This window comes from Prionailurus viverrinus, chromosome E1 (assembly GCF_022837055.1).
Source record: "Prionailurus viverrinus isolate Anna chromosome E1, UM_Priviv_1.0, whole genome shotgun sequence".
Lineage (NCBI taxonomy): Eukaryota > Metazoa > Chordata > Mammalia > Carnivora > Felidae > Prionailurus > Prionailurus viverrinus.
Window position 1 is genome coordinate 23,291,947 of NC_062574.1, and position 20,946 is coordinate 23,312,892.

Below are 20,946 nucleotides of genomic sequence, written 5' to 3' on the forward strand. Positions count from 1 at the left end.
CCTAACCGACTGAGCCATCAAGGCGCTCCTAAAAAAATTTTTTTGTAATTAATTTATTTTTGAGAGAGGGCATGAGTGAGTGAGGGGCAGAGAAAGAGAAAGAGAGAAAATCCCACACAGGCTCTGCATTGTCAGCACAGAGCCCGAAGCGGGGTTCAAACTCATGAATTGTGAGATCATGAGCGAGCTGAAGTCAGATGTTTAAACAGATTGAGGGGCGCCTGGGTGGCGCAGTCGGTTGAGCGTCCGACTTCAGCCAGGTCACGATCTCGCGGTCCGTGAGTTCGAGCCCCGCGTCAGGCTCTGGGCTGATGGCTCAGAGCCTGGAGCCTGTTTCCGATTCTGTGTCTCCCTCTCTCTCTGCCCCTCCCCCGTTTATGCTCTGTCTCTCTCTGTCCCAAAATAAATAAATAAAAAAAAAAGTTGAAAAAAAAATTTTAAACAGATTGAGCCACCCAGGCACCCCAGGGAAGCCGAATTCTATTCTACTGTCCATCTTGAGGAATAAGAGCCACCCCAAAATTGAGTGGAGAGTGGTAGTTCTGATGAGGAAGAAAGCAGGCTGATTTCCTGGGACTGACCAACAGGAAGGGAAAGAAGACAGAAACTGGGACATCATCTTCTCAAAATTAGAGAATTGCACCTTTGGTTAATCTGAGTACTCTGTTCCTTAGTCACTGCCTAGATAGTACCTTCTTTTTCTTTGCAATAAAACACATGACTTGCTATGTCCAGAGCAGTGTCTGGATGCTAATCTGGGTGATGAGATATTTTTTTGTCATCATGAACAAGGCTGGGCATACGGTTGTGCAGTGTGTGCACTGCTCAGAAGCAGGCAACTGAGCACAAGTGGCACTACAGTTTAGTCTGAGCTCCTCAAGCCTTACCCCCGTAGGACAGCCTCTTCCCAGAGAAGAAGCCTCTTTCACTGTCGCCAAAGTCCCCATTTAGAGTAGCAGAGGCCCCCATGTGTGCGGCAGACTGTTTAAGGAAATGGGAAGTTTGGGAATCCGTACTCAGCCCCTTCTCTAGAATCCCACAGTGAGTACCGGTCACCCTGATCCTATAGGGTTAGCGTGAGAATTGAATGAAAACCTAGTGTCAGCTGGAGCATAAGTGTGTATTTCCTCCACCCTCTCCACTCCCCTGCTTGTTTCTAAGCCTTCATCTGTTGTAATGCCAGTGGGTTCTTTCTAGGAACAGCCCCGTGGACCTCCCAGGCCTACAACGCCCTGACGTCGGTTGTGACATCATGCAAGAACTTCAAAGTGCGCATCAGATCTGCCACTGCCCTTTCCATCCCGAGCAAGAGAGAGCAGTATGGGTCAGCTGAGCAGTACGTTCAGATCTGGAACGCATTGGTCACTGCCTTACAAAAGAGCGAAGACACCACAGACTTTTTGGAGTTCAAGTACTGTGCCAGCCTACGGACCCAAATCTGCCAGGCACTGATCCACCTCTTGAGTTTGGCCAGTGCCTCAGACCTGCCCTGCATCAGAGAAACCCTTGAATCGAATGGGGACATGGTGCAGTCCTTTATCCTACAGTTTTTAAAATCAGGAGTAGAGGGAGATGATACCGGAGCACCCCACAGCTTGCACGAAAGAGACCAGATGGTCAGAATGGCCCTGGAGCACATAGGCAGCATCCAGGCACTGGCAGGCGACTCAGCCAAAAGGGCCATCATGGACTTTCTAGAAGATACCCTCACCATTTATTTTGATTCCTCTGGATCACAGGTAGCACTCCTGGGACTGACAGATCGGTGAATGGTCTGCCATACCTTCCAGGTGTCGTGGTAATGGAAAGACCCAAGCTTGAGTATCAGATATGCAGGATTCAATTTTAGGGGCAGAAACAACCCATTCAATTTTATTCAGAATGGGCTCACATCTATTTAAATTTTTCCCAAAGGGCTCAACCACTTTAGGGAGTGGTTCCGCTGCATTGGCCACGGTCCAGGTTGTTGGAACCTCTGACCTGTGCAGCCGGGAGCCGGGAAATACGGTCGTAGGGCGGGCTGAGCAGACTGGACGGTTGCGAAGGGTGTTTGGCCTCAGACACCAAGATAAAGACAAAAAAACGAATGAATTTAGGAATCGTTATGTTATATATTGTGTCTCGGAATTGTTTTTCTTTTTGTAATAAACTAATGAAAACTAGCGTGCCCATAACCTTCTCTGTTTTTAGATCAAGTTGCGTTTATAGAAAGCCTCAGGCAGAGCTGATGTTCGCCAGTCTGCACTGGTGTAGCTGCTTCAGTTGCTAAAATCCTGAGAAGTTCCTCACAGGCTGCTAAACAGCTACTGCACTGAGCTTCCCAGGTACGCACCCTGGAAGCCCTCCGTGTGCCTCCCCACGAGCTGCTAGCTAAAGAGCTGCCTCCTGGCACCTGGCTGCCACCCTGGGCCCGCGTCCAGTTCACCGTAGCCGCACCACCCGCTTCCATCTCAGCTTCTAAAGTCCCCAAGGAGAGTGTGGTCCGTACACTAAAGGTATGGTTGTTTCACTACCTTTGCATCTGTGCCTTAGAAAAAGAGTTCTCTAATTTAATTTAGATGGTTATAAAGCTTTTTAAACTATATTTTGATAATGTCTAAGCTGTTATAAAAGTGATTTCTCCCTGAAGAATTATTTACATTTAAATTTTGCATTCCTCTATTAACCACCAACACTTTATGAGAATTGATTTCAGGTAGGAACTTCAATCCACAAAAGAACCAACTAAAATTACTCCATACTTATATTTGATCTCGGATAAATAAAAATCAAGATACGTAGAATGGATTTTGGCAATACATTATTTAACTGTTGTTATTTAGCTTAAAATTCATATTTTAGGGCATACATATGTCCTCAGCATTTCTCATTTGCCCCTGAGTTGCTCTTTTCCCTCTACTATGTTGTTGATTGTTCAGGAAATACTATCCAAGCAGACAGGGGAACAGATTAGTCCGGTAACTGAAGGCCCACTTTTCCATTGGTAGAATGCCAACCAGTTTCCGAACAATTAGACTATGGTACAGTAAAAACACCCATGTAGAACATTCTTTAGGGTTGCTTTTCTTTGGAGATGACTCTGGACACGAATTATTACAGAGGCCTAGGGACTGAGTTGAACCTGTACTGATCCTAATGATGAATCTTGGAACTTCCTTCTCTTTAAGGAATATGTTCTGAGCAGCAGCTTGTTTACTTGTCCCTGTCCTAAAAGTAAAAATGTGGCATAGATACCCACTGTTTGGGGGGCTTTCACTGGTGACCTTCTTGATAAAAATATTTGTGAAATGACTTTGAGTGGTCTGATTTGATGATTTGCTCTTATCCTTTGTTTATCTTGAATAAAACTTCATTTTTTGAAGAAACTTTCACTTCTGTACAGGTTTCCTTGTCTCTGAAAACAGATGTTAGTGTGCTCATATGCAGGGAAAGCCGAAGGGTAAGCACTTTTAGAAACTCCAGGAGCCCGGGGTACAGCTTCTGTCTGGATGGGATGCTGGTTCTCTCCTTGCCGTAGCACTGTGGGTGTACCCCAAGGGCAGGGGCTCCCACACGCCCTGCGCTGGTACCTCAGGAAAGCTGCCATCGTGAAAGGAAGCCTCACAAACAGTAAAGGGTTAGAACTGATTCTGATGCAGAAACAATAGAAAGTCTGGCTCTGATGCAGAATTCTAATTCAGAACGCCAAACTCTGAACTTTCTTTTGATGTTTAAAAGGGAAAAAACCAGGGGCGTCTAGGTGGCTCAGTTGGTTGAGAGGCCAACTTCAGCTTAGGGTCATGAGTTCGTGAGTTCAAGCCCCGCATCGGGCTCTGTGCTTACAGCTCAGAGCCTGGGGCCTGCTTCGGATTCTGTGTCTCCCTCTTTCTCTGCCCCCGCCCCCCATCTTCGCACTCTGTGACTCTCTCTCTCTCTCTCTCTCTCTCTCTCTCTCTCTCTGTTTCTCAAAAATAAATAAACATTTAAAAAAAAGGAAAAAAAACAGGAGAAGGGGCTATCCAGGTACAGATGGCTAGAGCCTCTGTTTAATAAACTGACAGCATGATGACACCTTGCTTACTTTTGAAGTTGTCTGTGACCACTAAAAGCCACTAATTCTGACCCACTTGGAGAACTTGAGGAAGGCACACGCTATAACCTGTTGTATGGTAGTAGTTCATGGTAAAGCAGGGGTCCTATGGTGATTACAGGGCAGCAGAAACCCCCCCCACCGTGGAACACCAGGGCAAGAGCTTCCTTGATTTTGACATCTGTGCATGAACACAGACCCTGAGCTGAACATCACCGTCTTTCCAGCCTAAGAGTTCTGTGAATTCTAGCTACTCGGCTTCATTTGGCCTTCACTTTGTGAATACAGTGCAGTGCTTCAGAGCCCAGGGTTGAACCCTGGCTCTGCTGCTTTCTATCTGTGAACATCTTGTGCCTCAGTTTTCCCATCTGCAAAAGAGGGATAATAGTGCCTACCTCATAAGGATATTATAATGAGTAAATGAGTTAGTATGCGGAGAGTTCTTCAGACAGCTTCTGGCACCCAATAAATGTCAGATACTTTTTTTCCTTGAACTTTCAGAGCACTAGGCAGAAATACGGTCGACATACCATGACCTTTCATGTTGGTAAATAGCTGGAGTCTCCTGACTGCACCCTCAGGTGAGGTGTTACCTGGGATGCCTCGGGAACCTGAATCCAGCAGTATGGGAGAGGCACCACCCCAGGACCTCGGTAGCCTGCCAGATACAGCCCTCCGTCTTGCCCCTACAGGACCCCGTGGACAAGGGAAATGCCTGGATGTGTGGGAGGCCACATACTTAACGGGGCAGTAGTGACCCCTTTCCTAGTTCTGCCTCAGGACGCATCCCCGAGGGCCAGTCAGGAATTAACATCCAGTTTCCACAAGCTTTGAAATTACACCTGGGTTTTGCAGGACAACTCTGCAACTTAATAACCACATCCCTGGGCAAGTTACTTGACCTCTCATCTGTAAAATGGGGATAATAGTACCTCCTAGGGTTTCAGGAGTAGGTCTCATGATATCTGGCTCGGAGCTGGCACAGAGCAAGCACTCAGCAATAAATGGTGCCCTTGTCACACCTCTCTGATGTCCTTCCTGGGCTTGAATGTCTGTCTCTTCACTGAAGAAAGGTCATTGGAGTGGGACCTGCTTTTGGTACACACCTGGAGGCCTCGGGTCACAACTGAAGGGATCCTCAGCTCCAGTGGACAGGGATATTGTATTAGGGTTGGGGTCAGAGGACTAAAGCACTGCCACAGCAGCCCACAGGAATGCGGCCTGCAGGTTTAATTCAAAGCAGCGGCAGCGTATGCCATTTGCAAAAACCTTTCCTTGAAAATTACTGCCCTGTTGGGGCGCCTGGGTGGCTCGGTCGGTTGAGCATCTGACTTTGCTCAGGTCACGTTCTTGTGGTTTGAGTTTGAGCCCCACATCAGTGCAGAGCCCACTTTGGATCCGCTGTCCCCCTCTGCCCCTCTCCCACTTGTGCTCTCTCTCTCAAAAATAAAGCATTTTTAAAAATTAAAAAAAAGAAAGGAAATCACTGCTCTGCCATTGATTCCATGACCAGCTGGTATTTACTGTAGGAATAGGGGCATTTCTTGAATGAGAAGTTCTATTAACAAAATTTATCACATATCAAATAAAAAAAACCCAAATGGTCATTTTTATGAATGCTGAAAGAGCATTTGACAAAGCTCAATGTCCTTTTTTGATGAAAATTATTTTAAAAAAACTAAAGATACATTGTTAACATCATAAAGTATACCTATCTTATCAGTGACTTTCCTTAAAACATCAGAATCAAGACAAGGAACCCTGTCATCACGACTATTACCTAACATACAAGATTTAATGATCAAGGTGATTAAACCAACAATGCAATTAATTTTCCAGAAAGTTTTTTCAAAGAGTTTCCAAATTATGATTATTTGTAGAACACCAGTCTGAGAGACTGAATCCACAAAGCACTATTTGCAGAAAGTCGAGATAAATCAACTCGGCAAATAATAGAACTAATGAAAGTTCTGTAAGGTAGCTGTTTACAAATATGCCCAAATCGCTAGCTCACCAGATGCAGCTATGGAGCCTGGACTAAATGCATGGAGCAGCTATCATGAACAGAAGGAAAAAACAGGAACCTCAGGGAGGGACCAGAGAAGTCAGAGCCCCACCAAACTGGCATGAGGTTTGCCATTTTCCCCCTCTGGCCTCCCCTGGCCTGGACTCCAAGCAGACAGAGACCTGGCCCTGCAGACAAGATGCAGACGGAGAGAAGCTATCTCCTATTCTAGGACAGGGAAGAAGGACCCTGGGGTGGGGTGGGGGGAGTCCTGTGCGTTTGTTGTTGCTTCTCCCTGACACCAGCCCCTTGGCAAGCCCACCGCAGCCCACCGCGGCAGGTGCCTAAAAGTGCAGGGAAGGAACTCCTCTCTGTCCAGTGGAACCGCAGTCCCCTGCTGCAAGGGAGTGATGACCATTGTGAGTGATGACCATTGCTTTCTCTCTCCCTCTCTCCCTCTGGGTTTTCTTATTGGACCTCTTACTGTGATGACATTTTCTTCTTTCTTGCTTGCTTGCTTGCTTATTCATTTTCGAGAGAGAGAGAGAGGGAGAGCGCGAGCAGCAGAGGGGCAGAGAGAAACAGAGACACAGAATTGGAAGCAGGCTCCAGGCTCCGAGCTGTCAGCACAGAGCCCGATGCAGGGCTAGAACTCAAGAGACATGAGATCATGACCTAAGCTGAAGTCAGACACTCAACCGACAGAGACACGCAGGTGCTCCGATGGCATTTTCTTAATAGAACTCTGACACCAAAGGGAAATTTGAAACTTTGGGAATGGAAGAAGAGCAACAGAAATAGGAATTATTTGGGTAAATGTAACCAACTATTTTTTTCATCTTGAGCCCTTTATAATGTGTATAATCGGCAAAAGCAAAATTTACATAACATGGTCTGGTGGGACTTTTAGTAAATGTATATCTACGTGGTAGTAAGATTCCTACACTTCACTTGAAGTGACAAAATATTAATCCTAAATAGACTATGAAAAGTTAAGTGTTTTTTGAAATCCCTAGAGAAACCACATTTAAAAATTACACAAAAATGGGGCACCTGGCTGGCTTAGTCAGTTGAGCACCCGACTCTTGATTTCGGCTCAGCTCATGATCTCCTTCCTGGTTGGTTGTGAGATTGAGCCCCTCACTGGGCACCACCCCACATCCCACGCTGAGAACCTGCTTAAGACCCCCTCATGCCCTCTGCCCCTCCCCCACTGCTCTCTCAAGCGCTCCTGTGCTCTCTCTAAATTAAAAAAATCACACATAAAGATACAGTAAAAAGCTCAATAGACACATTTTTAAAAATGGGATGCAATTTTTAAAAAATGGGATGCAGGGGCGCCTGGGTGGCGCAGTCGGTTAAGCGTCCGACTTCAGCCAGGTCACGATCTCGCAGTCCGTGAGTTCGAGCCCCGCGTCAGGCTCTGGGCTGATGGCTCAGAGGCTGGAGCCTGTTTCCGATTCTGTGTCTCCCTCTCTCTCTGCCCCTCCCCCATTCATGCTCTGTCTCTCTCTGTTCCCAAAATAAATAAAACGTTAAAAAAATAAATAAATAAATAAAAAATGGGATGCAAACAACATTTCAGATAATCTGGAAGAAGACAAGAAAAACAGGAATGAAAAACATAGGGAACAAATAGAAAACAAGTAATAAAAGAGTAGCCCTAAATCCAAACATGTCAACAATTAAATTCAAAAGATCTAAGTTATGCTAGTAAAAAGAGATTGTCAGGATGTTAAAAACAAAAAACCTCAAGACCTATTTATTATTTATTAGAAACCCATTTTAAGTAAATAGTGTAGGTTAAAAATAAAAGGACAAAAAAGAAAACTATAGCATGCAGATACTGATCAAAAGAAAGCTGGAATAGCTACATTAACATCAGACAAAATCAACATCAGAGCAAGGACATTTACCAGCGATAAAGGAGGACATTATAGAAGGTCAACACGCGACGAAGACATAGTAATCCTAAATGGCCATGTACCTAACAACAAATATTTAAACTGTGAAGCAAACACTGCTAGAACTGAAAAGAGAGATGTTGAATCCACATACTATTAGAGGTGGAGACTTCAACACTTACTCCTTCTTCAGTAACCAATAATAGAATGAATAGACCATAGTCTGGATCATAAAATGAATCTCAACAAATTTTGAGGAGTTAAAATCACACAATATGAGCTCTGACCACAAAGGAATTAAACCAGAAATCAATAACTGGAAAAATCTCTAAATCCTTGGAAATGGACATACTTCTAAGTAACCCCTGGTCCAAGGGAAAGTCTCCGAGGACATTAAAAAGTCAGAAAATCATTTAAACTGAACAAAAACAAAAAATACAACACATCAAAATGCATAGGTGCAGCTAAAGCAGGGCTTTGATGGAAATCTGCAGCATTAGAAAAATTAGAAGGGAAGAACAGTCTCAAATCAATAATCTCCATTTCAAACACAAGCTGTAGAAAAATAAGAGAAACCTAAAGCAAGCAGAAGGAAGAAAATTATGCTGAGTGAAGAAAGCCACTCTCAAAATGTTACATACCAGATGATGCTATGTACATGGCATTATGGAAAAGGCAAAACATAGGCAGGAAAAACAAATCTGTGTTTGCTAAAGATTAGGATGGGAGGAAGCATCAAACTGCAGGGAAGCCTGAAGGAGTGTTTTGGGGTTGATGGAATCCTTGTTGTGGTGGTTACATAAATCTATTCAGAGACTCCGGAACATATACTCCCTCAAAAGTCTATAACAATGATAAGTGGGGGAGAGGCAGAAGGAGAGCGAGGGAGAGAACCTGAAGCAGGTTCCACACGATCTCACCAACTGTGAGATCATGACCTGAGCCGAAAATCAAGCTTAACTGACTGAGCCACCAGGTGCCCCAATAATGATAATTTAAAGCATCTTTATCTCTCTCTCTCTCTCTCTCTCTCTCTCTGTCAATGTCTCTCTCAGTCAGTGTACAGAGTGTTCACCTTTAGGTACCCATAGTGGACAGTGTGCCAGGTAGAGTAGCACTAAACGTATCTTTTAAATGGATGAAAAGCATTCATTCTGAAATGACTCACTGTACTCAGGGCGCCTGGGTGGCTCAGTTGGTTAAACCTCTGACTCTTGATTTCAGCTCAGTCAGTGATGTCACAATTCATGAGATCCAGCTCGGAGTCCCAAGCCCACTGTGAAGCCCTGCACTGGCAGCATGGAGGCTGCTTGGGATTCTCTCTCTCCCTCTATCTCTCTGCCCCTCCCCTGCTCACGCTCTCTTTCTCTCTCTCTCTCAAAATAAATAAACTTGCAAAAGAAAGAAATCACTCACTGTACTCAAAATATGGGGGCCAATATTCCTAATAATAATAAGAGCTAACTAACATCTTTTGGCTGCTTTTAATTTACCAAGCACAGAAAAGATCCTGGATGTGTTATCCTACCGCAGTTATAACTTAAACCATCCTATTACATACAGGAATATATTCTGTAGCTATTTTTATTGCTTAAAAATTTCAACTCTTTTTTTGTTCTTTGTTTCTTGAGGCAGACGTTCTTAAAACTATAAAGAAGCATCACCTCTTGTTCAGGTAAATTGTGGCAATGCAGCAGAATGGCCAGCAGATGGAGACAGAGAACATAAAGTCGTTTAGACCGGGGCTTGTGTCTCAGGCTCGGGAGCCCGGGCACCTAGATTTCGCATCGCTCTCAGTAAGTAGAGCACTGAATCTCGAACCTGGAGAAGTTTAAACACTACAGATTCTGAGTTTATCAGCCTGGGGTGCAGTCTTGCCATTAGCAGGTTTAAAATCTGTACCAGCGATTCTAATCACAGCAAAGTTTGAGACCCACTACCTAAGAAGTAGCAAAAGCAGTGGGTCTCAGCTGGCGAGTTTCAGAATCACCTGGAGAACTTGTGAAAAACAGAAACTCGGGCTGTTGGAGTCTTCATTCTTTGGAGAACTAGTGCATACCGAAAGGGTGACATATTGCTATAGTTAAATATATAGACAGGACTAAATCTGATATCATCTTATACTGGATTCTAATATACCAGTAAGTTCAGGCATCAAATGTTTAAGAAAATCTTATAGCAGATAAATTTTAATTGAAAACAACGCTAACCATGAACTTTCCCTTGGGTCAGCTGGGCTATCTTGTAGAACACAGGAGCCAATTCCCTCTCCAGAGAAGCACAAGCTGCTGTCAGGTTCCAAGAGTGTTAATATTTGGCCACTTTGCAGCAGGGGATTAGGAAAAAGTTGAGGTCCTTGGGCAACTGGATTACCAGCCTTCATGAAGTATGTTCCCCAGATTTGTTTTCACTTTCTTTCACCAAAGTATTTAAGTTATTTAATATTAGAGCCTATATAGTTAATTTTCTAAATAACATTTATCTCTTTTCCATATTATAAAAAAATTTTAATATTTATTTTTAAGAGAGAGACAGAGACAGAGTGCAAGGGGGGGAGGGGCAGAGAGAGAGAGGGAGACACAACCCAAAGCAGGCTCTAGGCTCTGAACTGTCAGTGCAGAGCCCAGCGCGGGGCTCGAACCCACGAACCGTGAGATCATGACCTGAGCCGAAGTCGGATGCTCAATCGACTGAGCCACCCAAGCACCCCTCTTTTCCATATTATAAAAGTAATGAATCTATCTTCACTATAGAATTTTTTCAAACAAAAAAACAACAACCAATAAGTATGTGTAAGTAAAAATGACTTGTGATGATTGCTATTACCATTTTGGTATGTTTCATTTTAGACTTAAAATTTTTTTTAAGTTTATTTATTTATTTATTTATTTTTAGAGAGACAGAGACAGGGCGAGTGGGGGTGGGGCAGAGAGAGAGGGAGACAGAGAATCCCAAGCAGGCCCCGTGCTGTCGAACTCCCCAAACTGTGAGATCATGACTTGAGCCAAAACCAAGAGTCAGATGCTTAACCAACTGAGCCACCCAGGCATCCCTTTTTCCTTTTCTTTCTTTTTTTTCTTTTTTTGTTTAAAAATTCTTTTTAAGTTCATTTTAGACTTTTGATGATACATGCATGTGTGAGTATGAGTGTATGCCATCCATGTGGACTCATATGATCACTCTTCGATATATAGGGTGGGAAGTTAGTCTACAAAATTGTGATAATAACCTATGTAGTTTTGGATAGTCTGCTATTTTATTTAATAACCTATGATAGCCTTAAATATTTTCCTAAAACATTATTTTAATGACTTGAGAGTAGTCCACAGTCAATACGTCGTGATTTTAACCAGTTCTCCATTGCTGGACAGTGTTTTCCAATTGTTTGTTGACTTACATGCAGCTCTTTCACAGACATTAGAGTTTTATTTGGATGTGTGATATGAGGCAGAGATGTTGTAACTGTATGCCTCTCCGATCATCTCTGTACCACTGATTTAATAATCACACCATCCTTCCTGGGTTTGACGTGCTTTGTTGCTCAGATGCTACCTGCTTATACTCCCACAGGGCTGTGGTAGGCTTCCCAGTGTATTCAGCCCTCTGCCCCTCTATCCTGGTGCTAGTGCCCAGTGTATTGACAACTGAGATGGCGGGTGGGTCAGTGGTCACTTTGGGAGTGAGACTGATGGTAGGACAGGGGAGAACCTGCAGGCTCTACCTTTCCAGGAGGCTGCCTGGATGCACGATCTCATTAGCTTTCATCACCTTGTACCCACATGGCCACCAGTCCCTAAGCCCGGGCCCTTCCTTCTTCCTGAAACTATGACAACAGCCTCCAAGTGGGTGATCTGCCACTAACAGGTCCGTAGGTCTCCTCCCCTTTCTCACTGCTCCCTGAGCCCTTCACATGGCGTCACTGCCTACCAGCCCCCTCCCCCACCCCAGCCACCAGTGGGCTCCATGCCTGTGCAGGCCTTTGGTCAGTCCAGAGGCTCCCAGCCCTTTGGGCACCATGTCCTCTGGGCCGCCTTCCGTGAGCACCCCTGACATGGGGTATTGTGGTGCTCAGCTCATAGGGTTGTTATAGGATTAAATGAAATGATCAAGCCCCTAGCAGAGAGCCAAGAACTAATAAGACGGAAGTGAATGCTAGCTATTATCACTGTGTCTGTTATGCTCCTTACCATATTGCTCACCACCCTGTATTACAATCACCCTTTTACCTGGCTGTCTTCCTACCAGACTGTGGGCAATCCGAGGGTTAACATCGTGTCTTCTCACCTTTTTATCTCCCCCACCAAGCACTGGGCCAAGCACAGAGCAGGTGCTCAGCAAGTGCCTGCTGAATGCAATGTGAAATATCCCTATTTCACAGATGAGCAAACTGAGTCCCACAGAGGGAAAAATGACTCACCCCTAATGATGCTGCCAGTAAGGGACAGAACAGGAAATGAATTCAGGCCTTGGAGACTCCTTTGTCCAATGCTGTTCTCTCTATACTGCTATTACCTTGAGGCCAGATATAGAAGGAATGAAAATACAAAAAGGAGTGATTTTCAAGCCTATTATTTTTCTTCTGTGTTTTACTCTGGTCTTGCCAGCTTTGGTTTTCCTGATAATTCAGGAGCTCAAGGGAAGACCCTCATTCAGCCTTGCTCTCAGGAGGGCGAGCTGTGACATTAGAGCTGACAGCAGCCTTCTGGGTCATCCAGTCCACCCTCTTTACCCCTTCACCTCAAGGCAAATCAAGACTCTGAGAGGGAAGTCAGTCACCCACAGCCACACAGCAGAGCTGAACTCCCTTTACAGTGCTCCTCTTATCCGTGAGAAGTAAAGTGGTGTCAGCATGGCTGAGCAGCTGAAGGGAGTTCAGTTATTTACAGGGCAAATGTTCCATGGAAGCCTCCAGCACAAGCCGCAGAGCCCTGCATCCTCCAACAGGCCCTCCAGAGATGGCACAGGCCGTGCCAGGGGGCAGGGAGAGGACAGTTCAGCAGGCAGAGAGTGCATGGTCTGGGCCCCACCCAGAGGGACGGGTATAGTCCACACTCTGCCAACTGTTGATGGGCCATTCTCTTTATAGCTTCCTCAAGAGGAAGACGATTACCTTCCCCAGCCTGAAGATTTATGGCTAAAGAAGGGACAAGGGACACTCCACTCCATTCAGGCCCTTTGAAAGTGGACTTATAGGATTATCTCTGGGTTGGGGCACTTTGCCTTTAGCTGCAGAAGGATTGTCACTTGCAGTCCCCGCTTTTCTGCCAACACCTGCTGGCACCAGGGCCGCAGCTAGAGAGACAAAGCACATTTGCCTAGGTAGGGAAATGCGGTTGGAGGTGGCCCAGGTGTGGAAGTGAGGCTGAAACTCCACATTCCAGGTAGTGGTGGTGGGCGGGGCCAGCTGATTGCCCCAGGATTAGTGCTGGGACTTGGAAGAGGCTGGTCAGGCAACTGGTAGGATTACCTACCTGGCTCCAGTCCTTCCAGAGACGAGTAGGCATCCTGTCCTTCACCCATCACCCTCCCCCACCCACCACACAAATCTGCCTGCTGTCAGGCAGCTGCAGGTTGAGGATATAAAGATAGATAATACACTCGCCCTGGCCTTAAGGAGCTCAAAGAGAGGCCAGTAAACACAACGTGACAGTCAGTGTGGAGCCAGCCCCCCTGTGAGAGCAGACAGCAGAGGGACCAGTCTGTCCAAAGGCATGGACAGGGCCAAAGGCAAGGGGCCATGTGAGTCAGGAAGGGGAAGGAGGCAGGATAGGGAGGTAGGTGCATGGAGGTCACAGAGACCATGCGTCCATCCTGGGAGCTCAGATTTTTCAAGGGCCACAGGGAGCCATAAGAGGTTTTAAGAATGCGGGTGACACACTCAGATTTGCACTGAGATGGCAGCATGAAGCTTGGGTTAGAGGTGCTGTGGCTCCCATACTTGGCTGTGCTTGTAATTGCCTAGGAGCTGTAGAAAGACTGATACCTGGGTTCCCCCTCCAGAGAGGCTGCTGTAGTGGGTCTGGGGTGTGGCCTGGGCACTGGGATGTTGAACTCCTCCTCCCTGCCGAGTCCAATGTACAGCAGAGGGTGACCCACTGGAGAGAAATCCCAGTAGGAGGCACTGTGGCCATCTAGGTAAGAAGTGGCCAGGCAGTTTCTGGAGATGCAGGAGGGCACACGTTCAGGGGAGAGAACGACAGCCCACGGTGGGTGGTTGGATGTGGCTTCTTGGAGAAAAGGGAGAGAAAACAGTCTGGAAGTTCTTCAAAAGGTTAAACATTGAGTTACCATGTGTTCCAGCAACTTAGATACATACCCCAGAGCAACAAAAATATACATTCATACAAAAACTCGATCCAAATGTCCATCAACTGATGAATCGAGGTGGAAATTCATGCAATGAAGTGTTATTCAATAAAAAAGAGGAATGCAGTCCTGATACCTGCTACAACATGAATGAACCTCGAAATCGTTACATTAACTGGAAAAAGTCACAAGAGACCACATATTGTATGATTCCACTTATATGAAATGCCCAGAATAGGCCCATGTATCAGACAGAAGGTAGATTATTGGCTGCCTAGGGCTGGGGTGCTGGGCAGATTAGGAGCGGGTGGCTAAGGGCTATGGGGTTTTCGGGGCAGAGGGGTAATGAAAATGGTCTCAAATCACGTGATGGATACCCACCTGATTAGTAAAAGCCACTGAATTGCACACTTTAAGCGGATGAATTGTGAGGTATGTGGGTTGTACCTCAATGACGCTGTTAGAGGGAGAAAGAGAAGTTTCAAGCACGACCCTCGGTTTGCTGATGCGGGTGTCAGCTAGATGGTGGCCTCATGAATCAGGCAGCAGGCGTGGGAAGAGGAGCAAGTTCGGGACAACATGATGTTGATGTAGTCCCTCATTCAGCAAATGGATTCTGAGCACCAGGCAGTGGGGTACAGCAGTGAACAAATCAAATATGCCTTCCCTGTGGATCTTACCCTCTAGGGGGGGAAGAGAAAATAATACAATAACTTAGTGTGTCAGGCCATCAGTGAGGCAGGTGGCCCTATAACCCAGGAGGACGGGGAACACTGGGCCAGGGCTGCAGCTTTAGATGAGGCAGTGGAGAAGCCGTCCAGCAAAGGAGACATTTGAGGAATGTAGGGGCGAGGCTCCGAGGAACAGGGGTAGAGCAGAGAACACGGGCAGAACCCTGAGGGCCCTGCCCTCCCCCTCCCCCGCCCCCTGCGGATACTGGGCTCGCTCTGAGAAGACAGCAGCCTTGGGAGGTCATGAGCGGAGCAGTGCCATGAGCTCACCTACCTTGTGTAAGACTCCCTCTACTTCTGGTTTCTCCGCCTCAACACTATCGACCCCTGGGGCAGGATAATCCCTTGTTCTGGAGCCTACTCTTGGCATGCGGGACCCCTGACCATGCAGCAGCATCTCTGACCTTCGCCAATGCCTCTCTGGGCTCTGTTGCCCTTCCCTACAAAGTGAGTGAATGGTGCCTGGCCTGGCTAACTCTTTCAGGAAGGAAGTGTGAGTTTGCAGAGAAAGCATGGGCTTTCCAGTGTCAGAGCCATTTTCTAATGGGGCTCTTCCATACACTGGCTGTGTGGCCTAGGAAAAATGACTTGGATTCTCTGAGCCTCACGCATAGTCATCTGTCAATTGAAAAGGAAAAAAATACATATGGCATATATAAATGTGCAATGCCTGGCACGTACTAGAGGTGCAACAAATGTGGGATCCCTTCCCTGCTCAAAGGGTGTGTGGGGATTAAAGAGCCCCTTCTCAGGGGGGCGCCTGGGTGGCTCAGTTGGTTGAACGTCCAACATTGGCTCCGGTCATGATCTCACAGTTTGTGAGTTCCAGCCCCATATTGGGCTTGCTGCGGTCAGTGCGGAGCCCGCTTCAGATCTTCTGTTCCCCTCTCTCTTTGTCCCTCCCCTGCTTGCACTCTCACAAAAGTAAATAAAATGTTAAAAAAAAAAAAAGCCCCTTCTCGGTAAGGCTTCCCTGGCCATCCTGATGCAAATGTGAGCCCCCACTGTCCACCCCAACCTTGTTCATGTCCCCTTTTCTTCCTCATTGTTTATCACTATCTAACATGTTACTTATCTGGTTTATTGTCTCCATCCCTCCCTAGAATGACTATGACTCCAGGTAGGGTATTTGTACCTGGATGGTTTACTAATACCTGCCCGAAGCCTAGAACAATACCAGGATGCGAATTTTTGTTGAATGCATGGAAGTTTCTTCGGCTATTATGCTGTTGTGTTATCAGGTTTCATTTCTTCCACACCTCGGAAGTCAGTGTAACGCACCTGTAGTAGGCATGCAGCTGTTAGACAGCAGAGCCCCAGCAGGAAACAGTTTGAGCAGAGACCACAGGGGAGATGGGGAACAAGGAAGAGCCTACAGTGGGAGGCAGGGAGCCATTAAACGCAGTCAAGACTTCCGGGTCAGGGCAGCCTGGATGGTTCAGTCGGTTATTTCTGACTTTGGCCCAGGTCATGATCTCACGATCCGTGGGTTTGAGCCCCACATCGGGCTCTGTGTTGACGGCTCAGAGCCTGGAGCCTGCTTGGGATTCTGTGTCTCCCTCTCTCTCTGCCCCTCCCCTACTTGCTCATTCTCTCTCTGTCTCTCTCTCTCTTTCAAAAATAAAAACATTAAAAAAAAAAAAGCTGCTGGGTAATAAGGCAAGAGTCTTCTGGGCTCTCCCACACCACCACACAACAGATAATGTTCCTTTCTCGATCTCTGGCTTACCCCAGGCACAAGAGAGGATGAAACCTCCTTCCTTAAAAACCAACTGAGTCCATAAGAAAGCGACCCATGAAGTGTTACTACGAGGGCCCCCAGAATCCATCGCCTCTGGCGTCCACTGCTCCATCTTGGCTTTCTGGGCATCTCACTTCCTTGGTTTCTTAAGCTGCATCAGTTTTGATTGACTCTGGCCCCATGACCAATGTCCTCAGTATGGGATCCTCTTTCCAAGCTCTGATCTTGATTTCACGTTCCCCCTCTGGTTTCATGCACCCAACGTTTGGGTAAGAGGCGCCTTGCTCTCTGATCCCCATTCCTTGCTCTGCAGGGGACAGTGGAGCAGAATGAGGGCTTAAGGTCAGGTGGCCTTAGGTTACCAGCTGTGACGCCCTGGTCAACTTACCTGAGCCTCAGTTTATTCATTTGTAAACGACAAGGATCAACATCATCTTGCAAAGTGTTGTCAGCAGTGAGTCTCAAAACGTGTGCTTTGGAATATCAATCAGATGAGGTGTGTGAGAGAGGGTTTTGCTGTTAGGTGAGTCTGGCAAATGTTGAATATCACATCTCCATCTTGGGGATTCCTGACTAATAATAATAATAATTCCTGATTAAGCAAGCTCTGAGAAACCTGTAAAATAATCCATTTAACCTCGATCAACACGGCCTTTGCCAAGCAACAGAATCATTTTTGCAAGGAACACATGTTAGCATCTGCAGAGCTAAGGATCTCTGTAATGCACTTTGGGAAAAGCTGTTGTGGACGATTCAGTGAGATGCTAGACACATGGCTATCAGCAAGCTGCGGCCCATGCACAGAGGACCCCGAGCAAGTATGAGCGCCCTCTACACTTCTTCCCCAAAAGTCACCAGTGTTCATTCAAACCTTTCCTAGCTTGGCCACAAATGAGCATTTTTTAGGCCGTTGCGATAAGTAATTTTCCAGAAAACTGTTGTTGATCCCTTTACACAAAGGGAGAATCACATAAGTTAATGACGTGTGTAACTTTTGAAGCTGAAATACAGGCACTCACAAGCCTAGATGTGAAGAACGCTGCTCTTGGATTCCAGGCAGGTGACGGGTCCCACCTGCACCAGCAGGAGGTGGTGAAGTTGGGTAACTTGCCCAAAGTGGCAGAGGCTGAGCTCTTTCCAGTAACAACCTTGCACACACAAACCAGCGTGCGTCCCATCACACTGGTCCAGATCTAAGTGCCTTCGGGCCCCATCTTTTTGGAAAAAGTCTGTATCTCAAAAGCCTTAAAGATCTTTCTGCCTGGGAATGCCCCTTCTGGAATTACTGTAAGGTGCAGACCAATGCAAAATGCAGACAAAAACAAAATGCATACAAGGTGATAGGTATAAAGATACTCATCACAGAGGCTCCTGAGTGGCTTAGTGGGTTAAGCGTCTGACTCCTGGTCTGGTCACGATCTCAGTTTGTGAGTTCGAGACCCTCATCAGGCAAAGTCTGCTTGGGATTATCTCTCTGCCCCTCCCCTGCTTGCATGTGCACTCTCTCTCTCTCAAAATAAATAAACTTAAAAAAAGTGGGAAGGCGCCTGGGTGGCTCAGTAGGCTAAGCGTCCAACTTCAGCTCAGGTCGTGATCTCAGGGTTTGTGAGTTCAAGCCCTGTATCAGTCTCTGTGCTGACAGCCCAGGGCCTGGAGCCGGCTTCAGATTCTGTCTCCCTCTCTCTCTGCCCCTCCCCCACTCATGCTCTGTCTCTCTTTGTCTCTCAAAAATAAAAATAAGCATTAAAAAATTTTTAAAAAATAAAAAGACACTCATCACAGCATTTTAGTGGACAAAACTGGAAACAACCCAAGTGCCCACTACTTGGAGAATGGTTGGGGCCACTACAGGGCTTTTCTATGTTAAAATAATGTGTATGAAGAGTTTTGAATGATATTGGGACATGCTTATACTATAATATTAGGGAAATAAATTTGGTTACAAAAATAAAATACATATATCATCATAACAGCTGTATTGGTGTACTGAGGAAGAAAAATTTACCAACGTCCTTGGAGTGGTTGTTTCTGAGTAGAGAGACAATGCATGAGTCACTCTCTTTTTTTTTTTTAATTTTTTTTTAACACTTATTTATTATTGAGAGACCGAGAGAGACAGAGCATAAGCATGGGAGGGGCAAGAGACGGGGAGACACAGAATCCGAAGCAGGCTCCAGGCTCCGAGCTGTCAGCACAGGGCCTGACGTGGGGCTTGAACCCAAGAACCGCGAGATCATGATCTGAGCCAAAGTCAGACACTTAACCGACTGAGCCACCCAGGCACCTCTTCACTCTCTTCTGTAGAGGGATTTTTCTATATTTTCTCCTTTTAGTCCGTGTGTTTTTCTGTATTTCCAAGTTTTATACAACAGTGAACAGGAAAAGGTAAACATTTATTTAGAAAGAAAAAAAGAAGGGCGACTTGGTGGTTGACTCCGTTAAGCGTTGGACTTCAGCTCAGGTCATGATCTCACGGTCTGTGAGCTCGAGCCCAGCGTCAGGCTCTGTCTGTGCTGGCAGCTCAGAGTCTGAAACCTGCTTCGGATTCTGTGTCTCCCTCTCTCTCTGCCCCTCCCTGCTCACAATCTGTGTGTATCTCTCAAAAATAAGACACATTTAAAAAATTGTTTTAAAGAAAATAGAGACCTGAAGCTGAGTTACCTACTAGATCTAAATGAAGCACCATTGTGGTATCCAGAGAAACCTCCCCTATTTGTGTTGGGGGAATGCTACCCACCAGTGTTTCTCAAACCCCAGGAAGCATCTGCTCTATGTTGTCACATAGGGCATTACTTTATACATTATTACTTAATATTTTTATAGAAATCAACTCAATTTTTTAAAGTTTAAGTGCGTGTATTTTTTTTTCATTTTTTTAATGTTTTATTTATTTTTGAGACAGAGAGAGACAGAGCGTGAGCAGGGGGCGGGCAGAGAGAGAGCGAGACACAGAATCCGAAGCAGGCTCCAGGCTCTGAGCTGTCAGCACAGAGCCCGACGCGGGGTTCAAACTCACAAACTGCGAAATCATGACCTGAGCCGAAGTCGGACGCCCAACTGACTGAGCCACCCAGGCGCCCCTGCATGTATTTTTTAAGATGAATTTTTCACTACTCTAAATGGGAACATAGTATCACCTTCCATTAATTATCCACAAAAATAAATGCAATACAGCAACACAATATTACCAAATTCTACACTGGCAAGGCTTCTGAGCCTGAGCCCTGTTTTCTCTCTGTTGAATAAAAAGTGGGGGCCAGAAGGAGAATGTCACCAAGGAGGAAGGGACAGATTAGCAAAGGTTTGAATGTTACAAAAATCCCCTAGCCCAACAACAGACCCCTTAAAGGCGTCAGAAAGATTGAAAGATAACTGAACATGATTTTAGGACTAGAGGGTTTGATTTGTGCTTGATGATTTGCCTGTGTAGCGTCCAAACTGCCTCGTATGCCACAAACTGGGGGCACGTGCTGTACATATTCCGAGTACCAGAGGGTCTCCCACCATCTGTGGGCACATGCCCAGCTGGTTTTCCACTCAAGAGCAGATGTTTCTACCATCAATGCCTCTCCTTTGCTCCCGACATTCCAACATCCTGCTCTTGTTCAAGACCTTGGTGTTTCCAAGCAATATTCCTAATGCCTTCATCATTTACTTGCAAAGCATGTTCCAAGGTTTGTAAGGCCATAAACTTGCTGATGTAGTGCCAGTTCCAATCTGAAACAGGCCAGGCAAGTTAAAAAGGGTAAAAAGATGCCACCAGTACCAGAAAGTGGTGGAGGCCAGATAAAAGCTTAGTGAACGTAAATTCGCTCATTATACAGACCAGGAAACAGAGGCCCGACAGGAGGAAGGGACTGAAGATCAGCGACAGAGTTGGGATAGAATCCAGGCTCCCACATCCCAGCCCAATACTACCTTTCCACCATACTCCATGTGAAGTTGGCTGAGAACCAAAGTCGCTGTTGGTGTTTAGTGCGAGAGGTTTGTCTGCTCTGGAATCTCTACCTGCAGGATCAGAAGGTAAAATCAGAGACCAATAAAGAAGAGAAGAAGTCTTCCTGCAAGCGTTTCTCTTTGGGTCCCTTAAATGTCAGTGAGCTCACTCCTCTCTCTCTGGAATGACTCCCAGCCATGGGTTTGCTTGGCTCAAGGAAGAGTCATAGATCTGTGAGCTTCAGCAGAAGATA

At 46.0% G+C, this 20,946-nt stretch overlaps 1 protein-coding gene across 2 annotated transcripts in view; it reads left to right on the plus strand.

Moving 5' to 3' along the window:
* The window catches only part of HEATR6 (HEAT repeat containing 6), a 35,983-nt gene extending 32,612 nt beyond the window's left edge, over positions 1-3,371 (plus strand). For both annotated transcript variants that reach the window (XM_047833279.1, XM_047833280.1), the window contains one exon: positions 1,198-3,371. In XM_047833279.1, coding sequence (XP_047689235.1) covers positions 1,198-1,769 — 572 coding nt within the window. In that variant the 3' untranslated portion in view covers positions 1,770-3,371. The remainder of the gene's footprint in view (positions 1-1,197) is intronic.
* Positions 3,372-20,946: the final 17,575 nt, after the last annotated feature.